The sequence below is a fragment of the Liolophura sinensis genome, chromosome 13 (assembly GCF_032854445.1).
Source record: "Liolophura sinensis isolate JHLJ2023 chromosome 13, CUHK_Ljap_v2, whole genome shotgun sequence".
In the NCBI taxonomy this organism is placed as follows: domain Eukaryota; kingdom Metazoa; phylum Mollusca; class Polyplacophora; order Chitonida; family Chitonidae; genus Liolophura; species Liolophura sinensis.
Window position 1 is genome coordinate 7,046,015 of NC_088307.1, and position 19,341 is coordinate 7,065,355.

General features: G+C 41.8%; 2 protein-coding genes across 2 annotated transcripts; one reads left to right on the plus strand and one right to left on the minus strand.

Moving 5' to 3' along the window:
* Positions 1–2,836: 2,836 nt before the first annotated feature.
* LOC135480099 (von Hippel-Lindau disease tumor suppressor-like) lies at positions 2,837–9,885 on the minus strand. Its single transcript, XM_064759855.1, has 3 exons — positions 9,819–9,885; positions 4,686–5,056; positions 2,837–3,431 (listed from the first exon to the last, which is right to left on the minus strand). Exons 2-3 carry the CDS (start codon positions 5,014–5,016, stop codon positions 3,277–3,279), a joined length of 486 nt encoding a protein of 161 aa, XP_064615925.1. The 5' UTR covers positions 5,017–5,056; positions 9,819–9,885; the 3' UTR covers positions 2,837–3,276.
* Positions 9,886–10,305: 420 nt separating this feature from the next.
* LOC135480807 (sulfiredoxin-1-like) lies at positions 10,306–12,373 on the plus strand. Its single transcript, XM_064760732.1, has 2 exons — positions 10,306–10,455; positions 12,164–12,373. The coding sequence occupies exons 1-2, from the start codon at positions 10,306–10,308 to the stop codon at positions 12,371–12,373; spliced, it is 360 nt and encodes a 119-aa protein (XP_064616802.1).
* Positions 12,374–19,341: the final 6,968 nt, after the last annotated feature.

Genomic DNA, 19,341 nt, shown 5'->3' on the forward strand with positions numbered 1-19,341 from the left:
AAAATCAAATATCTTCACACAACCAGATGGCAACAAAGACAAAAAATCTGAAAAGTGGTGAAGTTTGTACTCGTGACTGATGTGAATTGTATCTTTTTGTGGGTGAAACCACCTGCCCAGGTGAAATATTTTAATGCTGCTGCCGAAGAAACTAGCGGCTTGCTGGTACTGGTAACATCTGCTCCTGTCTGTGGCCTACCCTTACTGCTGCCGTTGCCCCCGGCACAAGGGAAGTGTCTGCTGGTGAGCAACAAGTACTTCGGAAATCTGGCCGATCAAGTTGCGCCCTTGTGAAGCCATGATGACTTGGCAACGCCACTGACAGCAGGCGTGAGCTTTATTCTTATGTAAGTGTACTTGCATTAAAAAATCAACAAAAGAGCTACAAGCGTGAAGATGGATACCTGTAATAGTGATGGGTAAACTTCTCTACGTCTGTCGCTTATGGCTGTCTTAATGGTGCCGACTTAAAAAAAAAAAAAAAAAAGCTCCAGTGATAATTGCAATTCAGCCAAAGTTTGTAGTTCAGGAGGATCTAAATTCCTTTTCACATTGTTTACATCTGTACAAATATAGGACTGAATGATCCAAGTACACAAGGATAATTGTTTTTTGTCCCCTCCCCTCCCATCTCCCCTCTTTTTGTTGCTGTCTTTGTATGGTATAATTTATCTTAGCAACTTTAAGGTGTGTGATGTTCTCACCTGGCCACTTGGGTCAGATATGTTCAATCTTTATTTGTCTTTTTTTATGTGTTTCATGAGTGTTAGAATCTTTAACAAAGTGAACGGCCTTCGGGGTGATTGTAGCATGAACGAAGAGAAATAAAGACTCATTATGAAGTGATAAAATCCTGATTGTCCATGAAATATATTGTCCAACTGAGGAGATTCATTTTCTGATGGTTCAAAGGCCGGGATGGTAATGCAGTTACACAGAATTGATAAAAATTGGTCCCTGAAACAATGCTCTGATGTTTTAAAGACGTTTCATGTACCTTTACTCTCAGATTGATTGGTTATTTTCCCAGCATTAGCTGCGACTTTAACTGTTCTAAATCGTTACATTCCCTAACTTTGAACTTGATCCAGTCTTCTGCGCTGTCCAACTGCCAAAGATGTACACCCCGAAAACCGATGTCCTGAGAAATTCTGAATTCAAATTGCCACATTATACAGGAATAATAAAGACTACTCTCGGTACTGAAGTAAACATCTAAAAGGTAAAACACAATTTTAGCACAAGTCTTTATCTGCCTTCATCCCCGGGCAAGAAGAACAGAAACCATGAATATTACCTAATGAGTAAAAGTGAGAGTACGAGACATATACTGGTATACATGAAATGTTGCAATATGCAAGAACTTTTAGTGGCTAGTTCTTATCTCTGCACATTGACCTCCATCACTGGCCATAATCACAATAACATGTAAGAAGATTACTCTCACACAAAAGTAGTTTGCAATGGTTTTTTCTGCAAGTCTTGATTTGCTGTAAGAACCCTCGCGTGAAAACAGATGATTTCCATGATACACACCCAACAGTATGATTTATTGATTGCTGTTGAAACAAAATGCTTAAATTTTCCACTTGGTAGTGAGGTCTTTCACTTTGTACATAATTGAACCTCCTGACAAGGGGAGAAAAGGTTTTGGTAAACCATTAACCTGCTGACAAGGGGAGGAAAAGTTTTGGTTAACCATTGAACCTGCAATACAAGGGGAGGCAAGGTTTTGGTAAACCATTGAACCTGCTTACAACTGGTGGAAAGGTTTGAACCACTGAACCTACAATACATAGCGAAAAATGGTATTGGTAAACAACTGAACCCTGCTTATAAGGGGAGGAAAAGTTTTGGTGAACAATTGAAATTACATGGGGTAGGGGGGAGTGGGGGAAGGCTTTGGAAATGACAATTTAAAAAGGGGAGGAATGTTTGGGATTTTGAGTTTACTTACAAAGGGAATAAAGATTTTGGAAGCGGCTCCAACACTTGAATAATTAGGGAAACCTATAACTTCTTTTAAAAGAGGTGGAGGGGGGGGAGGGGAGGTATTGTGAGACGAAATATTTGGGAAACAATCTGAAGCAGCTTACAAAGAGGGGAAAGATTTAAGTAGTAACTGAATTCACTTAAGACATTACAACTGGAGTTACATTTAAGGTATGATCTACATCTTGAAGAAGCCTAATTTTTATGTGATTTTTGCAGGACAAAAATTTCACAGGCCACAGATGATCAGTTTTGATTTCAAGCATTGCATGTATGCCCTCACTATATGGTGAAATCAGGAATGGTTGGGGCTCCGTTTCAATACAATATATTCATAAAACAATACAGCACTGAACATGCTTTGTGTTCTTACTGTTTTCAAACCACAAGATAAGTTAATATATATTTCTTTCTTTATTTGACTTATAGAATGCCATATTGGGTAATTACACAGTGGCAGTCATTCTCACAGGTGGAGACTGGGTTTCCCCAGGGTTCTCCAAGCGTTGTTAACCCCTTGTCGCCAGGCTCCACAAGCCTTGAGAGCAGGGATATGTACATATTCCTTGTCCCAGGCCATGGGTGAATCTGCACCTCATGTCTTCTAACAATTGAAAGTTAAACAGTATAGTGTGGCCATACGTCGGAAGGTCTGTCCGCAACCTGTAGATTGTCATGAGAGCCCGGTTTCCTCTCGTCATAATGCTGGCCGCCGTCGTATAAGTGAATTATTCTTGAGTATGATGTACAACACCTATCAAATAACTAAGTAAAGGTGCTGTGTGAAACTGGCCAGGAACAGCCAACTGTTGGGAAGGCAACAAATGTAAGCAGAAATCTGTCATAAATTAAAGAATCTTTTATGTCCTCCACTCACAAGCACCTGTTTGCTTTAACATGTAGCGGCTTACATGTACATTACAACACAACCATGACGACTTCCAACGATAATTTAGCCATTGCACAGTGTAATTACGCAAGTTATTAACATTCTTAGCATCATCTCACATTACCGCAACTGTCACTGTTCAGCATCACAGAGAAATTTCAAACGCATACACATGGAAAACTTTTCTAAAACCATTTTGTGTGTTCTTGTACAACTTGTTAAAGACTCATTTGTAGCCCACAAATTCTGACTACTTCTTGTCTCTGAACAAGGATGTTATCGTGGGCTCAAGTCCAATTTCACCGGATACACATCTCCAACTAGCATGGCAGTCAAGAACCATAACTCTCCTTGAACACCCAGATAAGTGCAGTCCCGGGATTTTTCTCCCTTTATCAGGTGACTTGTTGCCGTTGGTTAGTGGGATGCTGTGGTCGTGCAGACATCTTTAAGTCTCTAATCAGTGTAACTGGCAGATCTAGTTGGTCCAGACTGTCCTGATTCACATGGCCTCGCACGATCTGCATGCAGCGTTCACGCAGGGAAAATACTGCAAAAGCAGAAAACCATGAGAATGTATATGTGCATCAGAAATGCACATATAGTACAGCTGTACTACAGGCCTGTATTAATACGTCTTTCTAAATGAATAAATGATTAAGCAGAAGATGTTTGAATCAGGAAAGGAAACCTGCCAAAACCAGATTAAACAAAACACAGATGCATTTAAACCAGTTAAAATAAACAAAAAAACAGTTAAAACTTAAAAACCACATTAAATATAGCTCTTATAAATTAAGATTTTAAATACCATTTCATGATGATGTACATGAAGTTCTCATACAAAAAAAACAAATCTTTTCCTGATTTAATCACAGCATCACCAGTAAGGCTGTCCAATGATTGCCAGTCAATTTTCACATGGAACACATTTGCCAACATGTGTGTGGTCCCCATCAGAATCAAAATTATCTCATTCTGATTCGTCATTAAATTAAAATCAGATGCACTTTATTTGCCACTCTTTCTCATTTGTTCATACACAACATGTCAGTATCCAAACACTAACTACTGCAGAAGACCAAAAACTTCACCACAAAAAGAGCATTTTATGGCAAATGCTGTAATTTACATTTTTTTCAATATTATATCATCCTGCCTTCTCAATAAAACCTCAAACCACCTTTCAAAGATCAACAGAGCTCTGAAAATCCGGAAATTTGAGCGGCTTAGTCAAGGATGAGATCACAGGTCATTTACAGTCATTGTATTTCATCTAATGTTTGGCCTGTAATAATGGACTTTCAGAAGCCCAAAATGATACTTTTCAAGCCAAATGAACATGTATGTTTTTCTGATATGGAATTAATCAACATTCTTAAAAAAAAAACTCTAAAGTAGCACAGTAAGGTGGATGAATCAATCAGAATCAAGCAAAATGTGTCACATGAAAAAATATAACCTATAGGTGAAATACAATAATTTTACAGCATGAGACAGAAAGGAAATGGGGGGGGGGGCCTCCGTGGCTCAGTTGGTTAGTGCTCTAGTGCAACGTAATGACCCAGGAGCCTCTCACCAATGCGGATGTTGTGAGTTCAAGTCCAGCTAATGCTAACCTCCTCTCTGGCCGTACTTTGGAAGGTCTGCCAACAACCTGTGGATGGTCGTGGGTTCTCCCTGATCTCTGCCTCCTTTCCCCCCACCATAATGCTGGCTGCAGTCGTGTAAGTGAAATATTCTTGAGTACGGTGTAAAACACCAATCAAATAAATAAATAGACAAAAACTGGATGTCCACTTACCTGGTATTGTGATATAAACCACCTTCCTTTGTGGAGGGCCTCCCCCTTCACTACTCCAGCTTGTTGGCTCAAACACTTCCTTCAACTGTACAACCATTCTGTCCCCAGAGTCAGCATCCCTGAATATCCACGGGTGGCCAACAAATGTGTTCACATCGACAAACTGACATGACAGCAGTGTCTTGTACTTCATGCCAAACCCCTCATAGTTCAACCAGATTATGTCCACTCGCCTACGACTTCTGTTGACAAAGCGCACAAAGGCCTGGTGGAGAGATCTGCCTGCTCGTAAGGGACAGGGGTTCTCTCCTTGGTTATCTTCCCCTGCCATGACCAAACCACACCCTACTGGACAAGGCCTACTTTTGCACCTAGATGAAGAGTCAACTAACATGCTAAGTTACAAAAGACAAGTACTTGAATCTGGGAAGTCCATTTTTAAATCAAATTTAAGGAAATCTATCTGGATTCAGATAGGGAAAGAGTTAGAAAAGCAAGATCTGTACATGTCTGAAGAATTCAGATTTCTATGCACTTTCTGTGAGGTTACTGGAATCCACTTGGATTCTGGCAAAACACTATCCCTGAACAGCCTGAAGTAACAAATTTCTCCTGCATAGATTCAAAATATAAAATTTTGCCTCTGTAAGATCTCCTGTAAAATCTGTGATAATGTGACAATCGTTTTGACATCAGAATTGCATAATAAATTACCAAAATACTCCATAAAAGATTAAAGAAGTACATTAAAAACTGACATTTTTGGCCAGCAATATTTCCATCTTGTTCCTGTTTCCTGTTTTAATGGATGAGCTAATTTGATCTGATCAATTTATTTATCGGATTTCTGTTTAATGCTTTCCTCAAGGAGTTTTAACTTGTACAAAGTCTGTCAATCTTACTTCTGGAGGTAAGCAGATGGCCCAGGGTAAAGCTCCAACCTTTGACAAGTTACTGATAAACTCTCTGACATGTACAGGTCTGCACTCTGCACTGATGGAAACATGAAGTTTTGAAAAGACAATAGATTGCACAAACAGTCACAAAAGTGTCATCGACCATTTAAGATCACCAAGGCCCCATGGGCTGCGAGAGCGGGATATGTACCTATCCATGTCCAGGTTTGAACCAACACATTGTGTGTACTAGTGATTGAAAGGCAAGGGCCCCTGGCCACTAGACCAGGAGACGCGGCATGATCTGATGTCATCATGATTATCAGGATCTCAGTGATCACCCATAGCATGGATTTAAAACTAAATGTTATTCATTTTTGCGTTAAAAATGTATATTTATTTATTTATTTGATTGGTGTTTTACGTCGTACTCAAGAACATTTACTTATACAACGGCGGCCAGCATTATGGTGGGTAGAAACCGGGCAGATCCTGACAGAAACCCACGACCATCCACAGGTTGCTGGAAGACCTTCCCACTTACGGTCTGAGAGGAAGCTAGCATGAGCTGGACTTGAACTGACAGCGACCGCATTGGTGAGAGACTCCTGGGTCATTACGCTGCGCTAGCGCGCTAACCAACTGAGCCACGGAGGCCCCAAAAATGTATGTACCAACATGCAAAATCAGCGAGACCTAGATTTAAGAAATAAACTATTTCTGGCACCAGGTATATATGGCACCAGGTATATATGGCACCAGGTTTCTTCCAATCAACTTTCAACCTATAGTGTGCTGATTGCTGACATGTGTTTCACCCCTTAATTCTTCATAATATTCATTGAATTGAAGAGTAAATGATGTATGAAATTAGTGGATTTGAGAGCCTCTTAGTTATGAGTGGAAATGACGTGAGAAAATATAAGGCATGACCATCATGTTACAGTCAACTGTTAAATTTGAGAATATTTTTGGAAGATGAAAAGAGATGTGGTTTCACAGAACTGGTGAAGGAACAAAATAAGTATTATTTCATTTGGATTCTGTGTGATTGCAAGACAAGAGAGATTTTTTTTTAAATTCAGGCCATTTGAACAGGAAGAACCTGCATCGTCAGTCACACCAGCATAATTTCAGAAAGTGTTGGTACAATTCACAGATTTGTGGTGACGTCATATATAGCTACTCCGAACAAATCACCAGCTCACCTTTTGGTCATGTGAGTGAAGTACTGTAGGTGAAAACAAAGCAAACTTAACCCAAATGAGATAAGCACTGAAGAAGATTTTAGCAAAAAAATGAAAACATTGCTAATAGGCAAGAACTTTCTGGTAAAGTAATCCGTATGTGTCTAGTACTCATATGTTTTCGATGCCCTCTAAAACTTTGAACTTTAGGAATCTGTGAAAATCAGCTTCTTGCCAGGTACCCTGGGTGCCTGAAGCTATGAATTTGTTTAGATAGGTCAGACAAGAATAAAGAGGTTTCTACTTCTTCTTGGCAGAGTACTTGGGCTATACACAATAAACAGATAAGACCAATTTTGATTGTAAGATTGGTGTTGTGAAGATTAGGGTAATATTTACTTATTGATTTCTACGTGCATGATATGGTCATTTTTCCCCTGACTGTCAAGTGCTTTTACTGATTTTTCAATGGTTAAAATTGAGTGGGGAGACCTTCAATTTGCATACAAAGAACAACAGCATGAAAAAAGACATTTATCATTCTAATTACTGTTGTATTATTCGTGGTTCATACATTTTTGAAAGGATTTCCGTAGTTTGTTTGAAATGCTCTGGATTCGAACTTCAGACAGCATGTTGGGTCCATAGTCGGCGTCATATACCACTACACAACTCGAGTTGACGTGCTAGAACGTGATTTTTAGACATCATTAAGACAAATGAACATGGTAAAGGTTGCATGTGTCACATGCTTTTGGCGTGTGGACGACATCTGAAAAGGGTCTCCTCCATATTTGTCCAGCCTCATTCAGGAAGCATGAATGAATTGACCTAAGTGGTGACGTAGAAAGTTACATGTAAATATTACCCTAGTCCTAGCCCCAGGTGGCTACTTCAACTCCTCTCTTTATACTGAGCAGGTGTGTATCGTAGCCTGAGGGGCAACCTATCATGTCTGATAAGTCCTTTCTAAACAAGGGCTGCAGTCCAAAATTGGTGTCAACTGTGGTTCTTACCTCTCAGCTCACCCGCACAAGTAATGTCACAGGTATATTCCATTCGATAATGGCACACCAGCCCTGTATTCATGACATGGCAAACCATTTCTAAACAAGGCGGCCATTAGGCTCATCTTTTCAGCTTTAACGCGCATGGGCCATCTAGGAACGATAATTCAGCAATGAATGTGAGGTGAATTTGGATCTCGTGTGTCCTTACCAAGTGGCATATATGTGAAATGTTCCGTATGTAGGAGAGCCAAGAGGTAAGAGCCAAAGTTGAAACCACTTTTGTACCGCGAACATTGGTTAGAAAGGACTTATTGATCATGGCATAAATCGGTGTATGCTTTAGCAATGGTTGCCCCAGTGGCTACGATACTCCGCCAGCCCAGCACAAAGAGAGGAGTTCAAGTAGCCATCTGGGGCTACCCTTGTCTTTGCAACTGCCGAAAGATTTTAGGAGATTGACAATTTTATTATGCAACACTGAGCGTAGACATGTTGACAATGAAGAAAGGATAACATTAGTCTGCCTTCCATTGAGCTTTAAGTTCTAATCTAAGTATGGGGCCTATGAGGATTCACAGGAGGTCTAGCCCCAAAAATCCTGTCTAAGGATGGCTTATATTTACTGATACACCATCCTTAGCCCGGACGATGTGTGCATCCGACTATGACATTGTATCTGTATTAAGTTACCCCATCAGCAAAGCTTGTTGCATCCAAATCCACTTAATATACATTGACTATCTGCAAGCTAAGACATTTACGCACCTTCACAACCTTTGACACTGGCCTTTATTCAATATTTCCTCAGAAAATCTCAGTCGAATTCGAAAATAAGCTCTGCTTTGAGCTACTCACTGAGTGATGCCTTCAACACTACTGACCTAAACTAGTACGTCAATCACACTAACGTCTATTCAGAATCTAACATGTTACATCACATAAAAATATATTACAACGTTGTTCAAGTATTCCCAATCTATAGAACAGCTCAGCATGCAATGGTGGACAACGATGTTGTTTTGAAAGCCAGTTGCTGAGTGAAGTAGAAGTATGAAGGGCCATATGCTTTTAAAATGAAAAAAAATTGACGCTGTGACTGTGAGGGTTTTTTTCGCCATCTAAACATCAACCATACTTATGCATATACGCCGCGAGCGAAAAAATAGCTACACATGTTTAATGAACATAATCTGACATTTGTGAGTAGGGCAAAAAAAGCAAGATATCATGGAATTACCACTCGAATACGCAACGAAATTGGATAAAAATTGTCCAGAAGACCACAAAATCGCCGACGAATGTAATTCCCTTGATTTTGCCAATGTCATATCAGCGTTTTCTTGTATTTTCTTGAAGGCTCCGTTCCCATATGCGTGTTTTAGTATGGATAAATTCTCAGCTGTGAACTAGACCTAACCTAACATTTACTGATTTATTTGATTGATGTTTTACGCCATACTGACAAATATTTCACTTATACGACGGTGGCCAGCATTATGGTGGGAGCAAACCAGGCAGTGCCCAGGGGATACCCACGACCATCCGCAGGTTGCTGCAGACCTTCCCACTTACGGCCTGAGAGGAAGACAGCATGAGCCAGACTTCAACTCACAGCAACTGCATTGGTGAGAGGCTTCTGGGTCATTACGCTACGCTAACCAACTGAGCCACGGAGGCCCCCCACCCCCCATTTCTTGGCTAGTGCCCTTGCGTATATACCCTGAAGTTGGGATTATAACATTGGCGATACACGGCCTTCGCACATGAGCGTTGGGAGAATGAAGCGTTTTTCTAACCCCAATCTCCGGCATATGCACGAGCGCCCCCACACGGAGCTCCCTTGAACTCATGTCCCTCATAGGCCCAATAATTGTGATTCAGTTGTTGTTGTTGTACATGTAGTGTGACGAATTTAACAGTCGGTAACAGCGCTGTTCTATTAATCCTGAGAACTGATAATCTCCACTGCTACGCCTTCATGATGTCTACTAGCTACTACTGACAAAAATTAACCTTTACTAACGGTTAAGTTATACTTACGAAAAAGTCAAAAAAGCAAACTTGAAATGAGTCTTTGCAGTTGTCAAATCTACGGTGATACGTGACGGTATTCAGCACAACCAATCGGATCGGCAGTTACATATAATAACCAATAAAATAAGCCATCTCAATTTAAGCTGAATTCCGGTACGTCATTTCCGGTTTAGTTCCGGGTTGTTTACATACACAAGCACATGTCAATAAATATTGACGTTAGGCTTGCCTTTGTACGATTGGAATGACTATGCAGTTTATATTCCACAGTATACGGCAACTGCAGACAACGTTGAGCTGCTTCATCTTGTGTTTGGTGTATTCCGTATGGTGTGTCATTGCTCTAAAATCCACGTATAGGCCTACGTCAAGTTTAAAACAGTTTGGGATTGTAACCGGTTTTTACCAATGCTTCAACGCCGATGACGTGGATAAAATCCCAGTATTGGAGATCTTTTTGCAGCGAATAATTTTTGAACCAGTGGAAATCAGAATGGGAAACGTTAGAAAATACGATCGAGATCTGACTATACAGGCAGGCCACATTGCGGAAGTTCATAACGTTCCCATGCGGGTGCTGATACGGCCGATTCCATCTGTACTGGATGAAGAGAAAGTGAGATCGTTGATGAATACCATTATGGTAAGTGTCAGACACGCATGTGGGAGCAGTATTCATAACATACTCTATAATTTCTTAATTATTTGTGCATAGACAAATAACAACAGTTTTTTTGGTGACACACATGACGGCTGTATTCAGGATTGTTTACATGATGGCGGACTCCCTGCTTCTTACCATGGAGACAGACTAGCTCATGTTACATAACCAGAAGAGGGTATCGATACGGCCTAAAACTTAGACATTACATACTCTGTAATTTTTCAACCTTTTCGTCTGTTTGCAAGGTACAGTTGTTGTAATTTAGTGACTGCCAGATACGCATACGTGTGTCAGTTGTACTCATAAGATATATAAGGTACCGGTAGTAATTTATTAAAACGATAAAGCAGCTGTATAATATTGGTTTATGATTGATTGATTGGTTGTGGTTGAATGTTGCTTTCAGTATGGATTAACATTAAAGTCATGACATGATGGCTGTGTCCCCGTAGCACACCGATCACAGGACCTCCACATTTAGAGAGCTTCGTTAATAAACAGGCATGCCGAAGACACAGACATGAAGCTCGCACTCGGAGCTACGTCCCATCCGGTGCCAAGCGACTGGAGGCAGTGTAATAGTTGCCAGTTTTAAAGTTTCATATCATATATACACGTATACCTGATACACGTAAACTGCATCTTTATATAATATACCAGCACAATCTCAGGTATAGTATAACTGTTAATGAGCGCCACAATATGTAAAAATTCACTTGCGCGACGGCGGTTATTTGAATGTTCGGAGCAATTAATCAAAGTCCAATAGGTGAGACACAATGCTGCACGTAGCTCTGATAGACTCTGACGACCTGATAGACGAAGGGCTACTGTGTGAGAGCAGGCGAATTTAGGAGGGACCAACAGCTGCCAAAATCTGAAATATGGCTTACTTCAGGTGGAGAGGAGGTAGTGTACGTACTTCATAAATATTAGCACTATATACAAGCGATGGTGGATAATTATACCTTCAAAGGCAGCTAAGACTACGACAGATCTACTTCTGTAATGTTTAGCCAAGGATCGGTGTCTAAGCAGTTAAGTTACCGGCCCAATTTCGTTAGCTTTCATTTTGCAATTCCTGGTCCAGCAGCGTACCATCAGGAGAGTTACTTATAGATGTGACCCGGCGATTCTATGTCTAACAGACTTTTAATCTGTGAACATTTTCCATGGATGAAGTCATCATATAATCTGATTAAAACTGTATCTAAAACTAACTTCACATAACTCATGGGAAAAATTAAAAGCATGTAAATATTTGTATACGAAAGAGGGCATTATGGACACTGTCATGTGCACTTCATTTTGCCCTGAAGTAACGATTGACAAAATTTTTGCGATGTACTTGCGTCATGCGTGATGCTCTAATACATTTACAAAGTTATCGGGACCTTAAATATAAGTATGTTCCCCAAGAATTCCAATATACCCCAACATGAAAGATGAACCGATTTTCATTATTGTTTTCCATTCTGGTATTATGAACGCAAGCGGTAAACATTTACAATACGCACTGTGCAAATAGAATCCTTTCACAGGAAAAGAGACAAGCTCCTAAAGAGATGGTGTGTTTAGATACATTTTGAATGATGAGCCTGCTCATAGCTATTCCCTTTTAATGGTATAAGTTGCACTAGATGATTCTTATGGTTTTGTTGTTTGTTTGTTTTGTTTTTTTGCACAGGATTCGACAACACGTGATCGAGTTCCGCCCATCGACGTCCTCTGGATTACGGGTCGTCAAGGGGGGGATTACTATTACTCCTTTGGTGGTTGCCATAGGTACGAGGCTTACAAACGATTGGGACTCGAAACTATTCCGTGTAAACTTTTCAAATCAAATGTCGCTGATTTGAGAACGTATCTGGGAGCGTCAACACCGGATCTTCTGTGACCAGAACTGAACGTGAAGGATACACGTATATATATATATATATATATATATATATATATATATATATATATATATATATTCCACTGATCCAACATTGAAAATGGTTTTAATTAGTTAGGCCTCTCTGGTTACGCTAACCTTGGCAAAACTTTCATTCTTATTTGTTTTGATTGTGTGCGCGGATACGTTTGTGTGCACGGATACGTTTGATTTTCTTATACGCCAGTCAAGAGATCCACCAACACCAACATTTACAGAGAAGCTTTGAGAGACAGGCGGCCGCATAAAGGTTACTGCGACAAATGATAACTAGCTCCAACCAGTTCCACGTGAATATGTATGTGAATGCCGACATACTTCGTGTCAGTTCGCAGTCCCGAAAAACAGTATCTGGGTCTTACCTCTCCTGTTTCAGGATGTGATGAAGACGCCCTACACAAACACAGTATACTTGTAACAGATCGACCAGTAATTACGTGCAATTTATCCCAAACTCTTATGAAGCAAAATACCAAATACTAGAGGTGGTTGAACAGACGCCGTTACCACTGTGCTAACATTGTGAATGGGATTGAACGGTTGATCTTACCACTGCCCTATTATTGTGGTCGGGATTGAACGGACGCTCTTAGCACGGTGTTAACACTGTGATATGTGATTGAACGGACGCTCTAGCACGGTGCTAACACTGTGATATGTGATTGAACGGACGCTCTTAGCACGGTGCTAACGCTGTGATATGTGATTGAACGGACGCTCTTAGCACGGTGCTAACACTGTGATATGTGATTGAACGGACGCTCTTAGCACGGTGCTAACACTGTGATATGTGATTGAACGGACGCTCTTAGCACGGTGCTAACACTGTGATATGTGATTGAACGGACGCTCTTCGCACGGTGCCAACACTGTGATATGTGATTGAACGGGCGCACTTACCACTTTGCTAACATTGTGATCGGGCTTGAACAGACGCTCTTATCACTGTGATGACATTTTGATCGTGATTGAGCGCACGCTCTTAGCACGGTGCTAACACTGTGATATGTGATTGAACGGACGCTCTTAGCACGGTGCTAACACTGTGATATGTGATGGAACGGACGCTCTTATCACTGTGCTAACATTGTGATCGTGATTGAACGGGCGCTGTTATCACTGTGCTAACATTGCGAGCGTGATTGAACGTGCATTCTTATCACTGTGCTGACGTTGTGGTCGGGATTGAACGGGCGCTGTTATCACTGTGCTAACATTGTGATCGTGATTGAACGGGCGCTGTTATCACTGTTGTTATGTATGACTATTTAACATTTTCATGTACTGTTAGTCTGCGGACCTTTGTGTTAAGCATAACAGGCCCTGTTATATGTGTACAGCGCGGACCGGATCGAAAGCACCTTGTTCAATGCTTCGTTTATTTCATTGGCTGTTAATTCTGTGTTTAAGAATAGTTGAATCCACCTGGAACGTATATAAGCCGTGTTTTCTGTGCAGAGAGGAGGTATTTTTGCTGCATCCACTGGGAGCCAGGAGAGTGTGCGACGCTCTCGTATCGAGTCCATTATATTGATATGAGCTGATGATGCCAGTTTCGTTTGGGAGGACAGATTTTTATGCCGGCACCGTTTGTGTACCACAGTTGTACTGATGTCTGGTTTAAGTGAATTTCTGCGGAAGTCACGTTTATTGGTGTTCGGATCTTTATTATGATTATACAGTGTTGACTGTGTAATTTGTTTAACACACTGACCTCACCTGACCGACAAGGTCGTCACGGACTCTAAACTGAAGTTTTCAGTTTTGCAAAGGACGTTTGTTCTGCCACAAGGTGACATTACTCTACGCCTCTGAACGGCTCGTTTGTGAGTTTCTGCAGGAGCTGTGACTGTTCTAAAGTGGACTATACCTCCATGCCTGGATTTACCCTGTGTTGTGCGGGTGTGACGTCATTCAAAGGCTTGACTGTTCCAGTTGGACACAGACCCCCATTACAACTTCCGTTTTTCAGTAGGGATGATTGTAGTTCTGTGAATTTTAGGGTATAAAGTCTTTTTTTGCTCCCAGGCGTCCATTTTTGGTGCACAGGTGCATGCTTGGTATTAAAATGCTGGAAACTGTCTAAACTTTGAGGAGGTATGAGCTTTATTGATGAAAGTTTGAAATTCTGGGCGAGAGGACACAAGGTGTGAGGTAGTGATGAGGCTGCGAGTGACGTCCCCTTGGCGTTGCTAGGCACGCCTCCCAGCTGCCGGCATGGAAAGGTCCAGATTTTGACGGTCAACCTATGTCAAGATTTTTATGGCTTCTTTCTCACAGGCTGGGCCAGGTATGCACCAAAGCTTAATGGCCACGGAATGTTTGGGACTGAGCTACAGCGCTAGACGTTAACATTGTCGCTTATGAAAAATTAATGGGGGTCCGAGGCCTGTACTGACGAAGTCACCAAAATGTGAAAAATGTCACTATGCGCTTAGATTTCGCAGCAGCCTGATAATTTTTGGTGGGTATGTCTGTGATGTGTTTTGCATTGATTGGGCCGTTTCATAGCTTCTTGGGGCTATTTACATTTTGAAAATATCCATTTTGATGAAAAATCGGTAAAATGCTGTTCAGCGTAGGGTAGCATGTGTATAGGCATCCTGAAATGAACAACATGCAACGTTCTAGTATTCCTACGCTTGAAAATGGAGACGTTCAGAGCAGAAATTGCTGCAAAAATTGAAAGTTTCAGTGTTTATAGTGAAAACGGAGCCTGTCGAGTGTGGACTGGACCATTGACGAGGGATGGTCGATATGGTCTTGCCTCCTACAAAGACCCCGTCACACATCGATGGAAGAAGAAACACATCAGTAGACTTGTTTATATGGCCAGACAGGGGCTGTCACATTTAGATCCCAAGCTTGATTGTTCACACGTGTGCCACAACACACGCTGTGTAAATGTGGACCACATAAGCTTGGAACCGCATTGTGTTAACAATAACAGGCAGCGCTGCTGTCTCGGCCATGGGCAGTATGCAAGGTGCATGTTGCATTTAAGACTGAGCAGGTTGGTTTCCCCTCATTAAAAATAATAAATAACAGATTGTTTTAGATTTTGCTCAATTTCTGTTATCATTTTTTAATTTCTTTCATAAGCAACAACAGCAGTGACAAATTATATACAAAATTGGCGGTTACAAATATCTAGTGTATGTGTGATCTGTTTAGGTGTTGTCCAGTTGTCCCTTGGCATAGTCAGTTTTTTCTTCTGGATTTGAAAGCCTGTACTCAATGTGCTCTCGAAGTTTTCTGGCTGTATTGCGGAGTGATCTCCCCTTAACTGTCTGTCGCTTCTTATAAACCTTGTGGTACTGGTTCACCCTTTCAATCTGTTGTACTGTTCTCTCGCTGCTAGGTGAAATACTGGCGCCGACAGCTTGGAGTTTGGCAGCTGTGGACTTGTCCTGGCCATTGTTAAGTCTGTGGATTGTGGACGCCGCCCTTCCCTCCATATTTCTGCTGTAGTTTACATTCTTGGGCAAGGAGACGCTGAGTGATCTGTTGACAGCTTCGCACTTTTGAGTGCTGGTGTTCATCCGGAGACTGGTGACGGCTGTCTCGCTCAACCTCATGTGCAGTACTTCGGTCAATAGTTTCCTGTCGTTGTCATCCATGTTAAAAGGGCAGAGTTTACTGGTGGATAAAAACAGGGACCTCTCCCACCAGCTGCTGGTTTCCCCTCCGGAGCAAACCACACTGTTCCTGCGGCATTTGGAACAGTCCCCACCGTAACACCTGACCGTTGCATCCACAACCCTGGGTGGGCAAGTTTTTATTTTCCTCATGTCACCAATGCGCTCAGACGTAAGTTGAGAAAATATCAAGCTACACCTGGCCTTAACATCCTGACTTTTGACGGTCAACCTATGTCAAGATTTTTATGGCTTCTTTCTCACAGGCTGGGCCAGGTATGCATCAAAGCTTAATGGCCACGGAATGTTTGGGACTGAGCTACAGCGCTAGACGTTAACATTGTCGCTTATGAAAAATTAATGGGGGTCCGAGGCCAGTTCTGTGTAACCTGTGTACTGTGTTCGCGTTCGCTAACCTAGCGAAGTACCTGACTGGGACAATTTGTGACTTGTGTGAATTGTGTGTTTATCCCATGGTCTTTACGTTGGATCTCCTGGAATACGTTCCTTGGGATGCAAAGGTGAACTGGAAACTTTTAAAGACCGGTAATACTGATGTGTATGTTTTTTTTATGTTGTTGTTGTTGAACTGTCTGTAAAACTGTACGTCTCATTTTATATACAAAGCATTGTTTACATTGTGATATTGAGTCACTGAGTCTGTTTTCTGTTGCTGTTTTCAATACCGTAACACTGTGCTGAGATTGTGATCGTGATTGAACGGGCGCTCTTACCACTGTGTTGACATTGTGGTCGGGATTGAACGGGCGCTGTTATCACTGTGCTGACATTGTGATCGGCATTGAACGGACGCTCTTATCACTGTACTGACATTGTGGTCGGGATTCAACGGGCGCTGTTATCACTGTGCTGACATTGTGATCGGGATTGAATAGGCGCTGTTATCACTGTGCTGACATTGTGGTCGGGATTGAACAGGCGCTAGTAGTTGGGAATGTACGTTTGGTTCCGTTTTGAGGATCCATTTTTTGTGGTTTTGAGGATCTGTTTTTTGTGGTGATGTGGTGGTGACGTCACACCTCCCAGCCCGAAGGGCTGGTGGATGTTGCAGGTGTGACGTCACCCCTTCGATGAGTGTTCGATCAGTTGATGCGTTTAGCATTCGCTGGGGAAGTTGGGTGGGTTTTTTCCACGCCGCGGGGCCCATGTGTATAGACTAGCGTGTAGTAGACTAGCGTATAGTATAACAGCATATGAAAAAAACCGAAGGGCTGGCGGCAACTTGGGGTAGGTGTGACGTCACCACTTCCAAACATTCGCTGGGGCAGTTTGGGTAGTTGGGTGGGTTTTTTCCACGCCGCGGGGCATATGTGATAAGGAGTGATAAGGAGTGACAGCAGACGCACCACCACCCCTCACCACCATACACACCACCAACCCCAGAAAAAAGGGTTCACCTGCCCAACCTGCGGGCGGGGGTTTTCCCGACGGGAGCATTTGGTGCGCCACCAGCGGGAGCATGGAAAAAAACAACGAGCGTGTGTGCGATTGCCTGTGGTAAAACTTTTTACCGATTGTGGGACTGGCGTGTCCATCAACGTGGGGAACACAGCCAGGTAAGTTCTTTTTTTTATTTTTTATTTTATTATTATGAACACTTTTTTAACACCAACACAACATTACAGGAATGAGCAAATTATCTTTGGAAGTTTAAACATGGTTGTGGTATGGACATCCCTGCCTTGCTTACTATTCATTTATTGATTTGATTGGGCAATGGTGGTGTACGTCATACTCAAGAAATGTTTACTTATACAAAGGCGACCAACATTTTGGTGGGAGGAATTTGTGCATAGCCCAGAGGATACCCACAACCATGGGTAGGTTGCTGGAAGACCTTCCCATGTACCGGTACGGCACGAAAGGAAGCCAGCATGAACTGGACTCACAGCGACCCCAGTGTGGAGAGGTTCCTGGGTCACATGTCATATACATGTAGTAGATTAACATATAGATTATAGTTCTCAAAACTTGTTTTCTTAACTCAGAAACTGGATAATTTGTACCAGGAATTATCAAAGAGTTCAAGTGAGTTCAATCTGGGATTAAGATAGACTGCCTTAATCCGAGACTTAATAAACGCCCAAACAAGTACACTTTTATATGTACTCTATGGGTGAAACAAACGTTATCAGAAATCAGTATTTCTTTAGCTCTGTTTTCAGTAATGGTTTTCATTTCCCATGTATATGTATTTGTTCACGTGTGGATGCAGTGGGCCTCTGCGGACGCTTTACTCTATCAGTATAAAATGGAATACGGGAGGTAACTGCTCCGTCTGTTGTTGATGTACTTCTGGTCTTATCGTGAACGTCTGCTGTTCGGTACTGTTGCCATCTTGCAGAAGCCGCTTTCATCTCTACAACAACAGCAGTCAGAAAAGCAGAAATTGTAAGCGCATCTCCTGAAGAGTAAGCCCAAACGCAGCGTCTTCAGATAACGTTCGGATTTGTCACTGATTCCTTACAGCCATGGTGGATCCCAGAATCAAGCCTATAGTAATCAAGGCGGGTGTCGTCACCAGGTAAGTCTGACTTTTACTCAGACGTGTCGTGTATACTTAACAGGTTCTGTATATTAAACCAGCAGTATAATTGATCAATACAGATGATAGAAAATTAAACTGAAATTTCAAAATGAAAAAAGAAAAAAAAAATTAACTCTATTTGTCAAAATATGCGGTCTTTATTATAACACATTATAATACAAACCTTTCTCATGCGAGCCATGTTTAGGCAGGTGTTTAGTTTACAGGCCCTAATCTAAGTTATACATGTATATCCATGTCTGAAAGATTGAAGTGCCACATCAATATACATGTACCGTAGGTCATCCATGGCTGATCACATGATCTGTTGGAAGAGTTCCACAGGTGGGTCGGGGTGGTTGGCATAGCTGGCATAGCATGGAGTTGTTGGAGCTGCTCCACTCGACTTTACAAGCCGACGTTTTGCTCCTTGTCGCGCTGATTGGTCTGTCATGTCCCTCTCTCATTGGACGTCGCAGTGCGAAGGTTTGCCTGGAACATGATAAGCTGTTCTAGAAGACAATGCAGAAGCTAGAACCACGCGAAAACAAAATTTGTTTTTCTATTTTTGAATATTACACAGGACAGTGCCTGTTGTCAAATCGATGTCAGCGATAGTAGATTGGATTTGGGTCATTTTCAACCACCCAGATAGCCTTGGTGTTTTTTGCAGAACTCTCATGAAGACATGCCGTATTTCGTTCAGCGAATTTCAGGGGGAATAACTCTGAGCCGCTTGTTGA